The following is a 22,099-nucleotide window of genomic DNA, read 5'->3' as shown; positions in this document are numbered from 1 at the left end:
ATACAGGTAAGAAAACTAGAACTATTCTTAGGAAAGAACCTCGGTGGATTAACCATGCAGCCTAATGGATTTTAAATTGACGATTGAGAAGGTTTTAAGAGGAGGATCCAGGGACTAAACTATATTAAATATAGTTCATATTATTTATAAATAACAATTTTTATCATGAGCTCGATGTTCTTTATGATAAATTTGGACATGCGACTTGTTCATTATTTATAGAATATTATTAACTTCAGTGAAAAAAATACCTAATATATTAAGTAACAATATGTAAACTAAATTGAAAAAAAGTCATATCAGTGCACGATATTTAAATTATTTGAAAGGGTTATTCAAATATTTCAAGTGTTATAAATACAATTTGGCTTACGATAAGTTTATTATTAAACATATTGAAATTCAAAATTTTATAGAATAATCTAATTGATTTTAATCTAATTTCTGGGTTGGCAACTGTATTGAACAGATATGCAAAAAAGTCAATAAAATCAGTACATTTACGATATTGATACTGTTTGAATGAAGTAAATATTTGCGATAAAAATGATTTAAAATTATTTTATTTGAGTTAAATCATGTGTTTAATTGCATCTTATCAAAAGGAATTTTTAACGTATTTGTCATGCTTAATTATTTCCAGAATTTAAGTTTTAACAAAATTAATAGATAATTAAATTATTAATCTGCTAACTAATATATGATTAATAAACTTATTACTAATAAATATCTGTTAACAAATCTTAACTAAATATTCTGTATGCTTCTATTATATAATTTTTATAATTTTTTTTTAAGTGTACTACGATGAAGCTAGGTTTTGCAAATTTTATATAATTAAGATCCTATTTCGACAATAACATCACCCGGAATTTTGCTCACACCTTATTATTACTTATTGTATTGCAAAAACAGCATTTTATTAAACAAATCTTATCACCTAGCACATGCTGAAAGATATTCCAATGTTATTAAAATATCAATGCAACTCGTGATGAAACTAAGTACAATTCAAATCCTCTACAATTTGATTAAAATGGTATTCAAAATAATCAGTTCTGCAAAACAACAGAAATAAAATAATGTAATGAAAATAGTGTATAGGTAATATATATTATATATAGTGTATTGGTAACCTCAACGTTTTATTAGGTATTAAAATCTGGAGGGTGTCGTATTATTGTATTTTAGAAAATAGTCATAATTTTTAACATATGACTTTGGAAATAACGTTGAAACTTCCCAAAAAAAAACACAAAATTTGGTCGCGAAGGTGCCGGATTATTGGAAGGTGTCGGTCTATCGAAATTTCGGATTAGTGAGAAAGAGTCGGCTGTATATATATATATATATATATATATATACATAAAGTAATATTTATAAATCTAACCTTTTCCAGAAGTGAGGTCCACACCAGCCTCATCATGGGGGCAATGTTTCGCAGTGAGGAGATGGCGCTCTGCCAGATGTTCATCCAGCCCGAAGCCGCCTATTCAACTGTCTCCGAATTGGGAGAAGCTGGAACGGTTCAATTCAGAGATGTAAATAAAATAATCACTAATATAATAACTCATTGATAAAAAAATAGTGCCATTTATTAGCTATCACTACTATTAATTCACTTCTATAAGCTCCATACGATCAACAACGGAACTGGTTACCACTCGTTGGTAACCTTCTTCCCTTATATAATTATCCACCAAAATTGTTGAATGTTGTTTCCTCTTTATAACGACAGATTTTAATTTATAAAAGCAAATAAATTAGTATCTATCAATTTTTGTGAAAAAATTATTTCAGTTATTTAACAAATTATGCTAAAATCTACTGATTAGACTTTTGTGTCCAACACCACTGAAAATGAGATATCTCTCACTCAGTTACCAGAACATTTGTGTGTTTCTTTGGACAATACCAGTAACTATATAAATGCATTTTGTGAGTCAATACGTGATAGAATTTGAATACAACAAACAAAAAATTCAGCAAGTCCAAAACATTCCATAAACACAACTTACATTAGCAGGGACAAAAACATGCAAATTTTTGAAAGAAATTTAACTGGCATTGTCTCTTATGTAAGACACAGTAGTTCCATATAAAATCTGTAAATCACTACATTTATAATTACATTATCATTAAAGAATAAGTTTGTGGTATTTCGGAAAATAAATATTCAATAATAAGATTTTTACAGTGATATTGACCAGTGATTTTGTTAGTATCGTAAATTATTATGGTTGAAGATTGTGATCACGATTCGGGCGTATTATCAAGAACGTAGTGAATAATATTAATCTTTGCAAATTCAAATATGTATGTTGATAAATAGACCACAATATCTAAATTTCAAAAAACATAGCTACTGAGTGAGCTATTCCTGTCACTTTTTACAAAAATAGCAACTAATTTCCGCAAATAATTTTTGAGTTTTTTTTATATAAAACAATACAATATAACTATTTTTCTTTACTGTGAAAAATAAAATTAATTTATACAGTGTTAAACTTGGCAAAAAAGTAGGAAAATACATACTCGGTAGTATGTGGAGTTAGTAATCTTTTTAATTGATCGCGCTTACGCAAATAATTCGTAAAAGTACCCACAAATTTCCGTAAATACTTTTATAGTATCCAAACATGAAACAATACAATATTTCTATTTTTCAGTTGAATTCCGAAGTGAATTCCTTCCAGCGAAAATTTGTGAACGAGGTGCGACGCTGCGATGAAATGGAAAGGAAACTCCGCTACGTCGAAGCCGAAATCAATAAAGACGACGTGGCCATACCTCCCCTAAGCGAGTTGCCAGTTGCACCTAATCCGAGGGAAATTATTGACCTCGAGGTAACTAATAAATTTTTCAATCGAAATATTTCATGATCACGAATGCCGACATTGTAAAGGAAATCCCTCGTGGTTAGTATTTAGAGCTACGGGATTTTAGAATCAGAAAGTTTTGATGTCAAGCAGTAGTGACATCAACTATAATTTAAACTAATAGATAGTAATATGTTTCCAAGTGCAATTAGCTTTTGCCAGGCACTGCTGAATCAATAAAATAATTAATAATTTTTTTTTGTTATTTTTAAACAGCAATCAGAACTTAATAGTCCTATAAGTTGTTATGCTGATGTTGACTTAATACTAGTCTTTTCGACAGATGGCAACCCAAACACATCTGTGTACGTAATTAGAAAATTTATTAAAACTCTCCTTCGATAATTCAGGTTGTTGGGTTATAATTTAACCCTTGTAGCTGTGGACTGTATTAAACTCTGATTTGTTTGTGTATTATGTATTTGTTGCAGTTCTAATTACAAGCCTTGTTACTAAGTTATAATGAAAGAAGATATATTTATTGGTTATTTATTATACATGTTGTTACGCGGACTTTACTTTTAGAAGTAAACAACTAGTTTAATTAAAATACTCCTCTACCCCCTCTACCAGGGGTAGCAACCATTCTGTGTAAAGCTAAATGCCCTGAAAGTTGTCACCTTCATGGCCAATATAATAAAACGAAAGTACGTCCGAACACCATCTCTGTATAATATATTATTATTACAATTTCTGTAATAGGGCAAATATCTCACTAATAAAAAAATTGTAAAAATAATCATCAAAAAAATTAGGACAAATATTTGGGTGTCATCTATAAAAACCAATGTAGTTAGTTAAGTCAAAGCATCTAAACAGCTTATAGGATTGAATTTGGATATTTATTTTGTAAAATATAATTTTATAAAATTGGAAACACATCAAAGTCTAAATTTATTTATGAACAGAAAGTAGTTTACAGATTGGCTGGAATTTTTTAATGAAAATTCATTAGATAGGAAATTTATCGATCTTCTTTTCCAGATACCTAGTAAATATTTTAACCGAAAAATTTAATCATCATGAATATAGATAATATGGAAGGCATTAAAAAAATATCGTATATTTCTTAAAGAAATTCCTGGGTAATTTATTTACCCAAATTATATAGTTTGAATCGATGTCTGAATGAGAAAATTGGGGACGTATCAAAGTCAGTATTCAATTATGAATACAAAGTATTTTGATAGGTATTTATTTACTAAAATTTCTTTGATAAGGAAATTATTGATCTCGAAGTAAATGTTTCAATCAATAAATGAATTTTGTCATAAAAATATCTCTTGTTTTGTGAAGAAACTGCTGGGTAATTTATTTGCTCCAATTATATAATTTGAAACGATTGAATCCAGTACCAATACAAAGTATTTGAAAAGTGAAAATTTTTACATAGGCCATGGTAACTTTATTAGATAGTTTAGTTAAAAATATATCAAGAAAACTCAATGTATCAAAAAAATTACAAAATTTCTGGAAAAACACTATTTTTCATAGCATACATATGTGACTGACATGGCCCTATATAAAGCTTTTTTTTCTCCTTCCAATTCTTTACTCTCAAATATTGTCAATTTAGCTTATAGGAATCCTTATGTATTTCTGATTGCTAAATAAAACAGAGTAAAAATCGTATCTGTCTGACATGACACTCCTTAACGTGAGACATGGCAACTAACGTGTTATAATTTTAAATATTGATGAAAAATATAAATATTTTATTTTTTTACAGGCCAGACTGGAGAAGACTGAAAATGAGATTATGGAACTCTCACAAAACGCTGTGAACCTAAAGTCAAATTTTCTGGAGTTAACGGAATTGCTTAATATTTTAGAAAAAACTGAGGTAATAATTTGTATTTATAATTGTAAATATTTGTTTTACCCATGTGTCCATAAAAGTCCATTACTACGACAAAGTTTCACGCCATGCGAAAATAAACACGTCTATTATGCTTTCTCATCATTGCATTAAATCTATTTTCAGAACATTACTACTCGGATATTCTATTTGTACTAATTTAAAATGGTTTAGTATTTATTTACGTATACAAAAAACAACAAAAACCCTTTTGCCGGTAATAAAATGTAACATAGAACGAGGAAATAAATTTCTTGTGCATTTTCAAAGTAGTCATGTAGACCTGAACTTCCTGGTTTAGCATAAATCATTATAATGATAATAATAATAATGTAAGTAATGGTACAACTGCCTAATTAGAAGTCCCAAAATATCTATACACCAATAATTTAAAAATACAATATAAATTTAAATATACAAATAAATACAATTTTTTTGCATAATAAGGCATCTTGCAACAATTCCTGATTAGCAATATTCAAATTATTATCGATTCAAAATAAAACAAGGATTCGCAAATAATTGGTATAAAAATTATCTATGTATTATTACTTACGCATTATTTTTATATAACGAGTACTTTACAACTGCCCAATTATAATCATGATTATGAATATAAATTAATTAAAAAGTCAATTTTCAAATGTATGTTTATACCTGACCAAGGCAGCAATTCTTTGATGTTTTCCCTACTATGTATTTTCAATAACTGCTGAACACAAACTAAATACTAGCTTATCAATTTAGATTGATTATGTCACTAGGTGACTTGCTTTATTTATTGACAAACTACTTTATCATTAAAAATATATTATATATACAGAAACGATAATTGTTTAGGTTGCCATCTGTAGAACCAATTAGTATTAAGCCAACTTTTTAAAGGATTCTTAAGTTCTGTTTGGTGTACAAGCATAATTAAATTCTTAAATTGTTAAAATAAAAAAAGAAAATGTTATCAGAAACACATATTACATCAATTAAACTTCTAAAATCCGAAATAAAAAAAACTGCTCTTTTAGATCACTTTTCACAAAAAAAAACCCGATCGTTAATTGGGTAGTAAACACTTAAAGGGGTAGTAAACACTTATATTTAGATAATTCCGTGATATTTTTGAATGATCTGAATGAACCTGTATCAAACTGCATTAAAATTAATTCAATTCTTTAGTTTTGTTTCGAAAAAAATGTCAAGTTCTTGATTTAACCCCTGTCCCATAAACAACCGGTACGCAAGATTTGGTTTTAACCTGAAATGTAGCTGAGCTCGAGGTTAGTGCACAATGCATGGTACCGGTTAGATATGGAACATCGAATTTAAAGCGCCTTAACATAAAATAATCATAATTTTTCATCACGTTTAGTATAATTTTAGAGTTGTAGGATGTATACAGTGAAATCTGAAGATTATCTATGTTTTTACCGTCTTCTCAGCAATTTTTCGCCGAACAAGAAGCTGCAGTTACCCCAGATATGATGCCTGCAAACGCCGTCCACGATGATGGAACCCAACAGGCCGTCAACCGGGGCCGACTTGGGTTCGTGGCAGGTGTGATTCAAAGGGCCAGGGTTCCAGCTTTCGAGAGAATGCTTTGGCGTATTTCTCGAGGAAACGTATTTTTGAGAAGGGCGGAATTGGATAAACCTTTAGAGGACCCCACTACGGTAAGAGCAGGAATAAAAACTAGTGCGGCGCATGGCGTCGTGCCTTAAGGCAAATTGCTAGAACTTTCCGTACCAAAAAAATTTTTTTTAATAATTTTTTGGGGAAAAGTGGTAATTAGTTTTTTTGCGAAGACGGGTCCAGTCGTCGTAAAAATAGCAGTTTTTGAGAAAAATAAGCAACCACAATAATTTAGATATTCAAATTTTTAATTCGATCTGGGAAGTTCCAGCAATTTGTCTCAAGGCACGATTAATAGAAAAATGTGCATAAAATAATAGAAATAATTTAAGCTGATTCGGATCTGATCTGTTTTGATTCAACAATTGTTATGGTTGTATTGGTCGGATAAAAAGAAATACAGGTAGAGGTATATTACTTTGCTTCAGAATATATTGACGCAAGCGGTCATTCAAACAAAAATCGATTGTCCGTTTTCAAATATGAACAGTAGGTGCCGGCTGCAAAAATATAATTGATAGGCATTTATAACGATATAGTAACTTTAAATAATTTGAAAATTTTAAGACTTTCACGTAACGGGTGGTCCATCAAGTGGCCCTAGTGATCTAGTGATCTTAATGTTTAGATATTTCTGTAAAGGAAACATATAAAGCGTTATACATCGTTAGAAAGATCTCAAAATTCTTAGTTTTTGTCCCATATATCGCAACTTCGAATTCCGCACTGTGTGGCCTACAGGCAAGTTGCTATCGATAAATTCCAATTTTTAAATGGCCCACCCTATATTATAAGATTTAAATGCAACTACTGCAGGGTATATATTCAATGTAATATCGCGCTATTTTTATTTTTCTAGGGCAATGAAATATACAAAACTGTCTTTGTTGCATTTTTCCAAGGAGAAGAATTAAAAACTCGTCTGAAAAAAGTGTGCACTGGTTTCCATGCATCTTTGTATCCTTGCCCGAGTGTCCCAGCCGAACGCGAGGATATGCTCATGGGTGTAAAAACTAGACTTGCTGATTTGAAAATGGTAAAATAATTAAAATAATACTTATAATTCAGAAGATGATATTTAATAGTCGGTTTGTTTTCCTAGGCCTAAATAAAATGACTTGTTTATCCATTTATTCCTTTATCTAGGTCCTAAATCAGACTCACGACCATCGTCATCGCGTTTTAGTGAGCGTCGCAAAAGAATTAATGAACTGGAAGATTATGGTGCGCAAGATGAAAGCAATTTATCACACGATGAATTTGTTCAACATGGATGTGACTCAGAAATGTTTAATAGGCGAATGCTGGGTGCCCGTTAATGATCTAGAACTCGTGCAAAAAGCTTTGACAGACGGCTCAGTAAATACCATTACCATACCATTGCATGTTTTTCATTTCAAGTTGAAGTAGTCCTAAGTTTTTTATGATTTTTGCAGGAATCTTGTGGTAGTTCGATGCAATCATTTTTAAACGTTATTCCTTCGACAGAAGCGCCACCAACTTTTAATCGTACAAATAAATTCACTCAGGGCTTCCAGAATCTCATCAATTCTTATGGCATAGCCAGCTATAGAGAAGCAAACCCTGGTAAATAAATAAAAATACCAGAACTAGCATCAGACTTTAAGTAATTTTTATTATTTCTAGCACTATACACCATCATCACCTTCCCATTTTTATTCGGAGTCATGTTCGGCGACATTGGTCATGGTCTTATAATTTTAATATTTGCTGCTGTTTTGGTGATCAACGAGAAAAAATTAATAGCCAAAAACATAACTGATGACACGTGGAACATATTTTTTTCTGGACGCTATATTATGTTGTTGATGGGCATTTTCTCCATGTATACCGGATTTATTTATAATGATATTTTCTCAATATCGATAAATATTTTCGGCAGTGGTTGGAGCATTAATTATAATGAGTCTACAGTTCTAAATAACACAGAGTTAGTTTTAGATCCAAAGTATGATTATGGTACAGCATATCCTATAGGATTGGATCCTGTTTGGCAAGTAAATATAAATGATATAGCAATATAAATTATATCAAGATTTGGCAAATTTTAATTACTCTCATTTATAGCTCTCGACGAACAAAATTATATTCCTGAATTCTTTTAAAATGAAATTGTCAATTATATTTGGTGTGATTCATATGATCTTTGGAGTTACAGTGGCCGTTATTAATCACGTGTAAGTATTTCAAATCAATTTGTACTTACGTAGATTTTATGAATTTTTCTTTAATTTCAGCCATTTTAAACGCAAGATCAATATATTATTAGAGTTTCTTCCCCAACTTCTATTTCTGGTACTTTTGTTTGCATACATGGTATTTATGATGTTCCTTAAGTGGGTTCTGTATTCAGCCGAAAGTCCTGGTAAGAAATATTGTTAAATTAGATTTGGAATTAACGCTTTCCACTTTGGCATTTCAAAATTTGTATCTATTTTGTCGTCGGAGCGGTGGCATCTGAGCGGAAAGGGTTAAAACATTTATTTTTTATTTTTTTAGAGATTCGTCGTGAACCAACATGTGCTCCTTCCGTTTTGATCATGTTCATCAACATGATGTTGTTCAAGCATACAGAACCAGCTCCAAAATGTGAGGAATTTATGTTCCCAGGACAGAACGAAATCCAAATGGCTTTTATAGCTATAGCTTTAGCTTGTGTTCCTGTTATGCTTTTGGGAAAACCGTTCTATATAATGGCAACTAGGAAACGACAAGGAAGAGTAAGTAGTAAAGGATTAAATTATAGAAAAATTAATATGTTCTAAGGAAAGCCATGATACAAGGAAGTTTCGTCAGCCAGTTGTAAACCATAAATGTATATCCTTATGTGATTTTATTATAATAATAGATGATTATCCATCTATTTCAGGTATCTCCTCAACCTCCAAAAACCAATGGCGATTTGAGCCAAGGCATCGAGATGACCACAAATCTGGATGCTGAAGCAGCAGCTGTACCAGCAGCACATGGACACGGAGACCATGATGAAGAGCCAATGAGTGAAATTTTTATCCATCAAGCAATTCACACCATCGAATATGTTCTGAGCACAGTTTCTCATACTGCGTCTTATCTACGTCTGTGGGCTTTGTCATTAGCTCATGCACGTGAGTAATCTCTGTTATTTAAAATTTAAATATATGTATATACATACATATATATATATATATATATATATATACAATTTTATCATGTGCTTCTGAGAAACACGCTCGGTTATTCCCTCTGAAACAAAATATTGGTTTATTTAACTTTCTTTGAGGAGTCATAAAAACTTGTGACTAATGTTATTTGTAAACAGTAATTACTATATTAGATGCATATACGTATATATAGTATACATTAATTTCAAGTTTTAAAACAGTTTCTGGCCAAAATTTTGGGAAAGGCAAACTATAGCTTAATTAGAAAGGCATGATAATTAGAGGTGCCTCAAACCAAATTCTTGAACATTTTTGAGAAAATTTAAAAATAATCGATAATATTTTTTTACCTTTTTACTCTGTGTTTTATTCACGTTTATACATCAATCAAACTTTTATGCACTCCGATGTAAAAGTTTTGAATAAAACGACTTTGAATTCAATATTTCATTAAGCGATAGAAAACTCAGTACAAAAGATATGATTTTTGAATTATTCAAATTGGACGTTCCGTTCTCTCAAAATTGCCATTTTTTTGCAATTTTTGCCCAGTATCTTCAAAACTTCTGGACCTGCCATTGCTAAAAACTAGTCCTCATGTCTACTTATTACTAGTAATGGAATGTTTTTTCAATCATTCAAATCGGTTAAACCGTTCTCCCAAAATCGTGGATCCAAAAAATTGTCTCCCAACATATATAATATGGGAAATTAATTATATTTAATATATATTTTAATATTTTTTTCAGAATTATCTGAGGTCATGTGGATGATGATATTAAGAATGGCGCTAAAATCAAATGACTATGAAGGATCAGTAATGATATATTTCATATTCTACGTTTGGTCCTGTTTTTCCTTGGTTATTCTAGTCATGATGGAAGGACTTTCAGCTTTTCTTCATACATTACGTTTACACTGGTAAAAATAATAAATTCATCATTTTATAAAATAAAACTATTATTATTTATTATAATTGATATTTTATAATTATATTTTTTTATTCCAGGGTTGAATTCATGAGCAAATTCTACGAAGGTTTAGGTTATTTGTTCACGCCGTTTTGTTTCAAGACTATTTTAGATACAGAAGCTAAAGAGTTAGAATAAAATTGATTAATAATGAAAACGTTGTGATATAAATACTTTTTTTTAAAAAAATATACAGGTATAGCATAGTTTTCATCGAAGTTCAAAAACTAGCCAAATTAGTTATTTTATTAAATCATAGATATATAAAATATTTATAAAATTGTTATATCGTAGTAGATTGTTTTATTTGTAGATATAAATTATTATCTATATAATGATGGTAAAATTATAGGTTTTTTTTTTGATAGCGGTTAATATTCTATCAAATAATTTGCAGAATGTTATCGAAGTATAAACAATAAAAATTAAAGAAGTAATAATAAAATATTATTCCAGTATTATGAATCATTGTAAATTTATGTACATAACGTTTGTTTATATCCTTAATAAATTTAATACCGAATTTAAAAATTATGTTTAACATCTTAAAAAAATCTCAACAAATAGTTAAAGACTTATTGACTTAGATGAAATCATATCAGAATATATTATATATATATATATATATATATATATATAAGGTGGTCCTTAATATGGACATTTTCGAATTTCCTTGCTCAAAAGTTTTATCTTTAGCTCTTAATATTATCAAAGTTTTGTATGGAAATAGCATGAAAAAAATTTTGAATTTGGAACCATTTGAGTCCTTGGGAGCAAGGAAAATCAAAAAGGTTTATATTAAGGACCACCCTCAAATATATATATATATATATATATATATATATATATATATAACTGAACGAAACAAACACGTGGTCCCTTAATAGCGCGTCAAAATTTCATAAAAAATAACAAGATCTCATCTCATCGTATATATATATATATATATATATATATATAAATATATATATATATATATATATATCTATATATATATATTAATATTTTATTTAAGGAAAAAATCCCCAGTCAAAAATAGTATTTAGCCCACATACAAACATATTATTTTGCCTATATTGAAAAATTTAGGATAATTTATTTATCACATATAATAAAATATTAGAACAATTTCATACTTCTACACAGTATAGCCCTGCTAAGATAAAATAAATTTAAATTTTAGCAATAGTAATCAGGTTTATAAAAAATAATGTATATTTTTAGATTTTTATTTATTTAAATTTATGCATGAGAAAAATTTGTCCTGATACAAAACTATCGTCTGAAGACATTAAAATGTGTACTCAAAAATCTTAACATACATGGTTAAAATTCATATAAATTTATTATATTTGTCTTTGATAAAGTAATACAAGGTATAAAGACCTGTAATAGATATGTTATAAAATTAATTTTAATTATTTTTTTATCAAAATTCGGGTCTGTTCATTCGTATTTCACACTAAATGTTATTTATAAAGACCAAGCTGACTCATACACATCATTTGAGCCAATCGTTCCATACCGAGAAAAAATGCACTCCGCTGCAAAGATAACATTAATTTCATATCAGTAGGAAGTCGAAGCAATAATAATGTTAATTAATGATAATTTAGTGATTGTTATAAATAATTGGAATGAAAATATTACTGTAAATTATACAGTTTAGTGACAGTGTTCGGCGGAACGACAGTGTCCTTGTCAGTGCAATTATTTTTTATTCTGTCGGTGGTGGTACGAAGTTCATTATACATGGAACGAGTCGATTTGAATATTTTGCTGACATGTAATAAAGCAATATATATTCATTGATTTGGTTGTACACGAAATTATATTTGTGAAAAAATACTGGTAAGGCATTATTTTTATAATATGAATTTTTGAAGACTGATTTTAATGGTCAAATATAATTAAAGGCATGTGTCTGAGGGCATACACGTGCTCGCGATGCTTTCTACTGAATTTAATTGTAAATTAATTATTCATTTTAAAATAAAATATCATAATAGAATAATTTTTGAATTATAAATGAAAATCGTGTAAAATTTGAATAAATTGTATATCATTCAATAAAGGTGTTATTGAATTTTAATATTGTTATTATAATTTTAATATCATTTTTGTTTATTTCAAATTATTAATTAAATTTCCAGTTACATTTGTAGTTTATATTTTTACATATTTTGTACTCCTTGGTTATGCCAAATTTAGTTTATATCCAGTTTTTTTGAAAAAAATGCTCCTGAAACTATGAACAAAATATAGTAGTAAAAAGTAGGTAGTAAAAAAAATTAATAATTATAGTAAAATGCGTTATTCAGAAAGACAATATTTGTATTTTCTTGGCAAATAGCTTGAGTGAGTAAGGAGTAGTAAATATGTATCCCAGTAGTTCCCAACCTTTTTGTAACCCCTCCTCCCGGCTTTCTAAAGCAATGTTACGCTTCCCTTATTTTTTCTAACAATCTAAATTTAATATAGATAAATAATATAATTTATATATTAATGAACAAAATTGTGTAAAAATATTGTTCGGACGTATTTTCGTTTTGTTATATTGGCCATGCAGGTGACAACCTTCAAGGCAGTAAGCTTTACACGGAATGGCTGCTATCCCTGATAGAGGATTTTTTATAAATCATAATTCAAATATATAATTAGTTTAAACATTCCATTTTTTTAATACCATTTTCAAAATAAATAGTTATTTTGGCTGATATATATATATATATATATATATATATATATATATTTCAATTATTTTTTTTTATTTCTAGAAGTGTGCAAGATGTTTCGAAGCGAAGAAATGGCCCTGTGCCAAATGTTCGTCCGGCCAGAGGCTGCCTACGCCACTGTCTCCCAATTGGGCGATGAGGGAATCGTACAATTCAAAGATGTGGGTACCGTTATCAAATTAATTTGAACAAATAAGATATGGAAACATATTGCCATAACCTACTCTAACATCAGACAAGTTAGATGTTTTGACAAAGAAATTGTAATTGAATCATATTCAGTGTACTTACACACAGGGCTGTACCCTGAATGCACGTTTTAGGGGGCGCCAAGACACGTAGTTTTTCACATAATTTCATCAACAAGATAAATGGGCAATCTTCTAAAAATGTAATCTTTAATTACCGAAAGTCTGTTGCAATTATAATAAAAATAAAGAAATAATATTAAAAAAAAGTATTGAGTAGAAAATTTTAATCTCTTTAAAAAAATAATATTCAATTTAAATTTAATTTTCATATGATCAAGGTATTTCCTTCTTTTAGCTAAATGCAGGCAGCAATTTAAGTAGCAGAAAATTTAGCGCAGAAGTAAGATTATGTGATGAAATGGAACGCAAACTTGGATATTTAGAATATATATTAATTAAAGAAAACATTCCAATAAAATCTTCTACAAATGATGAAAACTTTCCCACATTAAATCCACGTGAAGTCATGGACTTAGAGGTAAAAGACAAAAGAAATCAATATAATTGATAAATATTTTTTGATGTAGGTTTTTGTTTTCAGTTTTCTATAGAAATGGATAAAAATAAAGTTACGGATCCTTTACAACATTATAATGAATTGTTACAACGCCAACAAGAGTTGTCGGAGAATATATACGTTTTAGAAAAAGCTGAGGTAATTTTTAAAAATCCAATTAACTTTTGTGTATATTTTAATGTTGTTTATTAAATGCAGGAAATTATGACCAATAAATTCTTTATTGAATCGTCTTCAACATCGCCAAATAATTCTGATGTTGAAGTAGCATTGGAAGAAAGTGGATTTTTAACAGGTGTGATAGAAACCCAAAGATTACCTAGTTTTGAAAAGATGATTTGGAGGGTTTCTCATGGATATGCACTTCTGAAATATTCAGATATAGATCACCAAGTTGTAAATATTTTTTGATAAATATCCTTAAAAATTATATGTTTTATCATTGTACATTTTGCAGACAGACAGTTCTACAAAATCAATTTTTGTCCTGTATTTTCAAGGAAACATCACACAAACTCATATTTTAACGATATGTAGAGGATTTAGAGCAAAGATTTATTATTATCCTAAAGAAATTGTGTCAAGACAACAGTTGGTTGACAATTTGAAATATCAGTTGAACGATGTAAAATTGGTAAGTTGATCAATATCTTATAAAAATGTTATTTTTTAAGCAAAAAAATGTTCTTATATAGAATGCGTGTTATTATATTTTTTCTGTATATTTTTTAGATAATTGATGAAACAGAAGAACACAAAAATTTATTGTTAACCAATATAGCAGAAGTTTTAACTTACAGACAAATTACTGTCAGGAAAATGAAGGCTGTTTATCACACTTTAAATTATTTTAATTTGGATATATCAAGTGAATGTTTTATTGGTGAATGTTGGATTCCTCAAAAACGTGTTATAGATGTTAAAAATCTACTTACAGAAGTAAACTAATTCATAATCCACTGATGAGATCAACTTGCTCGTATTTACAATATTTATTAAATTTTCTAGTGCTCGTCAAATTGTGTAGTCAAATCTTTCTTGAATATTCTTCAAACTGATGTAACACCACCAACATATTATAGGACCAATAAATTCACGAAAGGTTTTCAATCCCTTATAGATACATATGGATGTTGTTCGTATCGAGAAGTAAATCCAGGTAATTAAAAAAATCTGCATTTAGGCTACCAACTTTTACCTTTTTTTTCTACGTTTTAGCTTTTTTATCAATAGTTACCTTCCCATTCCTGTTTGCCATCATGTTTGGTGATTTAGGACACGGATTAATATTATCCATATTTGCCTTAGTAACTATTGTCAAAGAAAAAAAGTTTGAAGCTGCAAAAAGTGACAATGAGATTTGGAATCTCTTCTTTTTTGGACGATACATCATTTTAATGATGGGTTTATTCTCAATATATACAGGAATTATATATAATGATATATTTTCGAAATCTATCAACATTTTTGGATCTGGTTGGACTGTGGTTAATATTTCTCATGTGACAGATGAAGTCACCTTGGATCCTAAGGATCAATTTCGGAGTCCTTATTTTTTGGGAATGGATCCTGTATGGCAGGTAAATAATCTGCCAAATTTAAAACAGACCACTTTAAAAATACTTTTGTTATTATTTTAGTTTGCCCATAACAAAATTCTCTTCTCCAATTCATATAAAATGAAGTTGTCCATAATTATTGGAGTTTTGCATATGGTTGTTGGAGTTTGCCTATCAGTATTTAATCATGTGTAAGTATAAGCTTATAATCAACATATCTGATTTGATATTCAAAGCACTAATTAATTTGCTTAAATCCAGACAGTTTAGACGTAAAATCAACATTTTGATCGAATTTATTCCACGCATGTTAATTTTGTTAACGATTTTTGGATATCTTTGCGCGCTTCTGGTGCTAAAATGGATTCTATATTCAGCACAAAGTCCAGGTGAATAAAACTCACGAATCAAATTTTGTAAACGTATATAAACACAAATAAAAGTATAATTTTTTATCATTAGATCCCCATTTCAAGCCATCATGCGCTCCTTCAATTCTGGTCATGTTCATCAACATGGTTCTTATGCAAAAACCACATTCCCAGAATTCGAAATGTTCTGTGACTATATTTGATGGTCAATTAATTTTGCAAAAAGTACTGGTTACTTTAGCTTTGATAAGCATTCCACTTATGTTGTTAGCAAAACCGTTAATTGTGATAAGCAAAATCTGGCGTAAAAAAATAACCACGTGGGTGAGAAGTCGGTCAGCACATATACGGTTCAGGCGAATATTGGTAAGAGATACATTAATTAAATGATTTATTTACAAGTCTTATTTTGTTCCATGCTGATTTCTATTTGATAAAAAGTAAGATTTAGCTTCTTTGGCTGTAGCTTCTAGCATTATTTGTCTAATTATTTTTATGATTTTGTTCTTAGTTTTTCCAGACAGAATCAACTTCCGAGCTGACTCCATTATTACCAAATGATGATGAACCACATTTGGATGAAGAATACAATTTAGGAGATGAATTTATTCTTCAAGCAATCCACACGATTGAATTTGTCCTGAGCACTGTGTCACATACTGCTTCTTATTTGAGATTGTGGGCCCTTTCTTTGGCACATTCACGTAAGAAAAAAATACTAATAAAATTCTAAATATGTTGGGAAATTTTTCAGTTTTAAAAGTAACAAGATATAATTTTTTTTCAGAACTTTCTGAAGTGCTCTGGTCGCGAGTGATATCAGGACCTTCTCATCTCCGGGGTCCTTTGGCACCATTATTTTTATATGGAGCTTTTGCTGCTTGGGCAGTATTGACTGTCACTGTTTTGGTTCTTATGGAAGGATTATCAGCATTTTTGCATACCTTACGATTGCATTGGTAATCAAACATAAATTTAGAGTCATCATCAAAACCATGTATAAATTTAATCTAATTTTTTCTCAGGGTGGAATACATGAGCAAATTTTACTCTGGAGAAGGATACACCTTCAAACCGTTTTCCTTTGAAGATATTTTGACAAACAACTAGAAAAGTATGTAAGTTGTTGTAAAAAAGTAAGAAGTGATATTATTTAAAATTATTTTTATATCTTTATTAAACGTGTGTTCGTAATATAAATGCATTTTAATTTCGCACTCAACTTAAATTGCAAGTTATCAGAATATGTTGGCAATTTAGATAATGAATTATAATTTATGCAGGAACAAAATAATCGCTGGAAAATTTTCTAGATTTTTTGTAGTGTAAAAATATATGCAGTGACTAGTGTATTTATAAAAGGCAAGTGTTTTGGTACCTTCTATCGACTAAAAGTGAGTTATTTATTAAGTAATTATTTCATTTAGGTATATAATTCAATATTGAAAATAATAGTTATTTTGATAGTTTCTTATTTTAAACCAACTATATCTACTACCAATTTTCCCAGTTTATTTCCTCGGTAGTTTGAAAATTTGAAAATACATTTGAAAGGCAATAAAATGAAAAAGGTGCTGGTGTTTATTTATGCCGCGTTGCAGAAGTGTTAATTTTCACAATGCGGTCTATCCGAGAAAATACGTGACGAGAATGAATTCTATTTTATGTTATTTTGCTCGTACAACTTTCTAGCAAAATGTTGCACATGTTCCATAAAGTTGCTGCCAGTTCGATTGATGGATAATGGGTAAAGGATATTGAGGATGTTGATGAAGTTTTGTACGAATATAAGTTATAAAATATAATTTTTTAATGACTATAGTATAAAACTACTTTTTGCTCCAAAAGAGCTAGACCTGCTTTTGTCAAAAATTAATCAGTACTTCTCCTTACCAATACGAATCAAATCTTGTTTAAATCAATATAATCAGATGCACTGTTTTCTCAGAAACTACTTTTTCACATTTTTTTCTCTGAATCTCCAGAATGATTGGGCCTACTTTCACCAAAAAGTAATATAACTCAATGCAATGTTGTTCGAATCATTCAAATCGGCTGATCCGTGCTACAGAAATCGTGGACAAAAAAAATATTCAAAAATACATACATATTTATCAGTACAGTATATACAATCAGTGTATCTCACCATCAATACGAATCAAATTCTGTTTGAATCATTCTAATCGGATGTTCCATTTTCTTAAAAGCTGCTATTTTATGCACATATTTCTCTGTATCTACGAAACTGCTGGACCTGCTTTCGGCAAAAACTACTAAGCACGCCTTTCTTTCAATACAATACAAATGCTTCTAAAATCATTTAAATCGGTTGATCTGTTCTTCCAAAATTGTGGTGAAAAAAGTATCCGAACATACATACATATACATACACACATGCATTTTTTATTTATTCTGTCGTAAAGATATAAGATCTTTTTAGATTTCGTTGCGATTACTATAACTTACCCTAGAGAAAGTTATAATTATGTAGCTTCAAAACATAAAAAAAAACAATTTTATTATTCATCCATTTAAATTTTTAAAGAATTTCTCTTACCTTTACTGAGAATGAAATTATTTTGCAACCTGAGAAAATGCCAAATACACAAATGTATATAAATATGTATATTACTACGATCTCTAATTATAAGTGTAGAAGTATATTTCAAAACTTATTTTGGTCCAATTTTCAAATGTGTAAAGTATTTGTCTTTCTACCGAATATGTGTATCACAATGTTTGTGGAATTAATATAAAATTGTTAATTGCATTTATACACAAAACAATACTGTTTGTCCATATTAAATATGTACCGTATATCGTTGACGCATGAAAGAATTATCGATGAAAATAAAACAAAGATGGTAAATATTAGTAATATAGTAGAAAAAATATTACATTTTATTAAAAAATTTAAAATTTAAAATTCATAATAAGTAATATAATAATTTTGAAAAAATTGGGAATGAATTTTCAAAGTATTCAAGCACTCGAATGGCTTTATTTTTATGAAATATTTGAAGATATCTATCCACAAAATCAATAAATATAAACAATTATTATTTACTTCCCGTAGGGTAGTTATAGTAATGGTCCTAAAATCAAAAATATTTTTTTTTGCATTTCTCGACGTTTGAAGGTTTCTGAACATTTTGGCATACCTCAGAAAAAATGGGGTTGTGTGTGTATGTATGTACGAGTATGAATACAAGTTTTTGTCCACGTTTTCGGGCACACGGATCAACCGATTTGAATGGTTCAAAAATCATTCGATTCCTATTGATAGGGATATGTTTTGATTAGTTTTTGGCAAAGGCAGGTTCAGCCGTTTCGGAGATACGGAGCAAAGAGTGCAGAAAATAGAAATGGAGTTTTGAGAGATCGGAGCATCCGATTTGAATGATCCAATTTATGAGAATGAATTTTAATGAGATATTCAAAGACATCCACAAAATCAATAAATGGAAACAATTATTATTTTATTTACACTTTTCATCTACATATATGTATGATATTTTGTGTGTGTGTATTAATACATATTAGATCGGTTATTAATTCATTTTCTATGAATCGATATATGAATATTAATAATTCTTATTCATGACTCATAAACAAAAAAACAAGAGCTGATTACTAATTAATTGGTTACGTGTAAAAATAATCTATATTTACATTTTACATAACTGAAAAAATCTAAATCAATAACATTATGAGGATTTAGTGGAATTTTATAATTATAATATAAAAAATAGATGTATCTATCTAATTTACCTTTGTGTTTATACTCGTATTTAATTTTTTAGTCGAAATTTGTTCAGTAAAACTATTTTTCGCAATCACGTGAAGTCTAAAGTGCTTAAAAATTTATACAATTTTTAATGTTAAAGTAATAACATACTAATTAATATTTTATCCTGGTCTTGATCCAATAATGATCATTTTATAATTTCTGGCAAGAGCTCAAGTCACAAAAACGAGCATGTGTACGAATTATGCAAGAAAATTAATACATTTGATAATTTGTCTATAAAACATAGATAATTAACAATTTGTTTTATAAATAAAGCAAATGAAATCATCTTCAGATTGAGAAAAAACGTAATAGCTTCTGTACCTACGTAATTACAATTATATAAAAAATCTTATCTGCATGTTGTGTATTCAAATTAAAAATTACATACAAATTATTATTAGTTTAACTCATGCGATAAAGTTGGATAAAAACTGTGTGTTGACATGATTTTAAAATCTTGGAAAACATTATGATTTTTTTATAACTATGGCAAGGTGTTTATTGTTAATTAAACCATACTAATTGAATTTTTTTTGAATCAGAATTTGTCTGAATCAAAGCACTAATTTTTTCAGTCAGTAAAGTCAGGCAGTAAATGATTATTTTTTCTATCACTTTCAACAATTATACTTCTCTACTTCATTATAAAATTTTCAATAATAGTCTCATTTTATTAACTATTTGGTAGCAGATAGATTACAGGCAAAATTATTGTCTTAACCAAAACACTCATTTTTTCAGTCAATTTGCCTAATTTGTAATTTGGGTTCATGTCTTATTGTTAGTCAAAATTCATTATGGTAACCAATTCCAAAACATTTCCTCAACAAATAGTTACTTTTATTCTGTAAACATTATCTTGCAATCATTTCCAAATGAACCAAAAGAACATCTTATCCATCCTTAGATGGAGATCCCTTCCATCATTCATTCTGGGTCATTTTCCAGAATGATCCACATCATTCCCTTGTCTGCTCAATAATTATATAGTAGAAAGATTCAAATTTCAAGATATTAGGATTAAACAATTTTCTTTTTTTTTTCATTCATTAAACAAGTAATCCAATAATTCCCTATCCATTCTTTCCTGTTCACAAGCCCAGATCACACCCATGATGACCAATATCACCGCAACAAAGTGGCAGTAGACGATATCAATATTGTCTTCAAATCTCTTTGGACAAATGAATACTCTCACTTTCATTTTTTTTCTTCTAGTATTTTATTTTCGTGTTCTATCAAGAGGTTGTCGAAATAATCGTGCATTCCAGGCCAATTTTGTTCTTCAGGAGCCTCTAAAGTGTTCCTCAAAGTTGTAGTTGATAATGGTTCGTAGATTTGAGTTTGAAGGGATAAAGTTGAAATAATGGATTTCTGCAAAAAATTATTATTAAACTAATTTAATTAAATTTGGTTATATCAATTTGTAATGGTTCGTCGATTTGAGTGGCAAAGGCAAAATATAAATTTTGAATAAAATCTTATAGAATGAAATGGTTTCTGAACTGTTCCTGATTTAACACTCTGGTCGAATAGTTATTTTTTTATTTATTAATTATATGTAGATAACAAAAATTTTAAGATAGTTTAGAATTATTGATTATTATAATTATATATTTTAAAATGCATCATAAATACATTTGTCTAACATATCAAGTTCTAATTTAATTACAATATAGTCTTTAATATAGTAGTTTTAAAAACACATTAAAAACAACAATGTTAAGATAACAATGTTTATATATTAATTGTTATTAAGTAATACAAACAAACACAAAATAAATTATTTAATGAACTAAATAATATTGCTAAGGAATTCAATCGCATTTTATGGCACTAATTACATCTGTTTGATAATTAATTCAGAAAATTACATTTTGCAAATTCCAAAACTAAGCTCGACATACATTGGTATGAAAATTCTGATTTTCCCAGAAAAAAACAAAAAATAAATAAAAACTTACAGGTAATTTAATAAAAAGGGTTGCCTAAAGGCTTTGATATCTAATTAATTTTTCAAAAATTATAATTTCAATACATGTTGATACCAAAATATGGTCGTCTTAATTTTGAATTCTTAAATTCTTGAGCTATTTCCTGTGTTTGTATATTTGTGAAAGTTTCCAAATTAAATTATTTTAAATACTTTAGGTCCAAGATTTTTAAACAATTTATTTTCCTAAATTTGCAAGTATTTCCAATTTTATATTACAACCCTGTTAGAACTTTTATATAAAAGTTTTCCACGTTTTTCCACTTCAAGAAAGTTAGATATTGCGTGCAAATATATATCTGGGGATAAGGTGTTTGATTTTCATTGATGATCAAACTCATCTTGAATTGTAAATGAAATTGTAATTTTAAAATATAATTTT

General features: G+C 28.8%; 3 protein-coding genes across 9 annotated transcripts in view; all 3 read left to right on the top strand.

Moving 5' to 3' along the window:
* The first annotated feature begins 1,424 nt into the window (after nucleotides 1–1,424).
* On the top strand, nucleotides 1,425–10,636 carry LOC113383323 (V-type proton ATPase 116 kDa subunit a-like). Of its 7 annotated transcripts, none has more exons than XM_026621592.1 (14): nucleotides 1,425–1,541; nucleotides 2,670–2,846; nucleotides 4,609–4,722; nucleotides 6,174–6,404; nucleotides 7,223–7,399; nucleotides 7,510–7,722; nucleotides 7,800–7,950; nucleotides 8,011–8,381; nucleotides 8,452–8,561; nucleotides 8,622–8,749; nucleotides 8,884–9,104; nucleotides 9,305–9,491; nucleotides 10,277–10,448; nucleotides 10,537–10,636. In XM_026621592.1, exons 1-14 carry the CDS (start codon nucleotides 1,425–1,427, stop codon nucleotides 10,634–10,636), a joined length of 2,469 nt encoding a protein of 822 aa, XP_026477377.1. The 7 variants fall into 7 exon arrangements, with proteins under 7 accessions (XP_026477377.1, XP_026477374.1, XP_026477373.1 ...); XM_026621589.1 differs by having other exon boundaries at nucleotides 9,254–9,491; XM_026621588.1 differs by having other exon boundaries at nucleotides 9,233–9,491.
* Nucleotides 10,637–12,076: 1,440 nt separating this feature from the next.
* On the top strand, nucleotides 12,077–17,041 carry LOC113383325 (V-type proton ATPase 116 kDa subunit a-like). Its single transcript, XM_026621595.1, has 15 exons — nucleotides 12,077–12,349; nucleotides 13,276–13,394; nucleotides 13,780–13,962; nucleotides 14,026–14,139; nucleotides 14,200–14,397; nucleotides 14,459–14,635; nucleotides 14,734–14,940; nucleotides 15,010–15,160; nucleotides 15,220–15,581; nucleotides 15,642–15,751; nucleotides 15,822–15,949; nucleotides 16,023–16,297; nucleotides 16,443–16,635; nucleotides 16,719–16,890; nucleotides 16,957–17,041. Exons 2-15 carry the CDS (start codon nucleotides 13,287–13,289, stop codon nucleotides 17,039–17,041), a joined length of 2,463 nt encoding a protein of 820 aa, XP_026477380.1. The 5' UTR covers nucleotides 12,077–12,349; nucleotides 13,276–13,286.
* Nucleotides 17,042–17,674: 633 nt separating this feature from the next.
* LOC113383365 (V-type proton ATPase 116 kDa subunit a-like) overlaps nucleotides 17,675–22,099 on the top strand; it is a 6,282-nt gene continuing 1,857 nt past the window's right edge. The window contains 1 exon segment of the mRNA XM_026621637.1: nucleotides 17,675–17,678. Within this exon segment, the coding sequence (XP_026477422.1) occupies nucleotides 17,675–17,678 (4 nt within the window).

This window comes from Ctenocephalides felis, unplaced genomic scaffold (genome assembly GCF_003426905.1).
Source record: "Ctenocephalides felis isolate EL2017-DRISC unplaced genomic scaffold, ASM342690v1 CF-g0.4_SCAFFOLD_03570, whole genome shotgun sequence".
Lineage (NCBI taxonomy): Eukaryota > Metazoa > Arthropoda > Insecta > Siphonaptera > Pulicidae > Ctenocephalides > Ctenocephalides felis.
The sequence above is the reverse complement of the archived record's forward strand: the minus strand, read 5'-3'. Positions and strand labels throughout refer to the sequence as shown.

Coding starts and splice junctions, on each gene's coding strand:
- LOC113383323 (XM_026621588.1), top strand. CDS start 1,425: ATGGGGGCAATGTTTCGCAGTGAGGAGATGGCGCTCTGCCAGATGTTC. Junction 7,951..8,010: donor CTATAGAGAAGCAAACCCTG/GTAAATAAATAA, acceptor TATTATTTCTAG/CACTATACACCATCATCACC. Junction 8,750..8,883: donor GTATTCAGCCGAAAGTCCTG/GTAAGAAATATT, acceptor TTATTTTTTTAG/AGATTCGTCGTGAACCAACA.
- LOC113383325 (XM_026621595.1), top strand. CDS start 13,287: ATGTTTCGAAGCGAAGAAATGGCCCTGTGCCAAATGTTCGTCCGGCCA. Junction 15,950..16,022: donor ATATTCAGCACAAAGTCCAG/GTGAATAAAACT, acceptor TTTTATCATTAG/ATCCCCATTTCAAGCCATCA. Junction 16,891..16,956: donor CATACCTTACGATTGCATTG/GTAATCAAACAT, acceptor ATTTTTTCTCAG/GGTGGAATACATGAGCAAAT.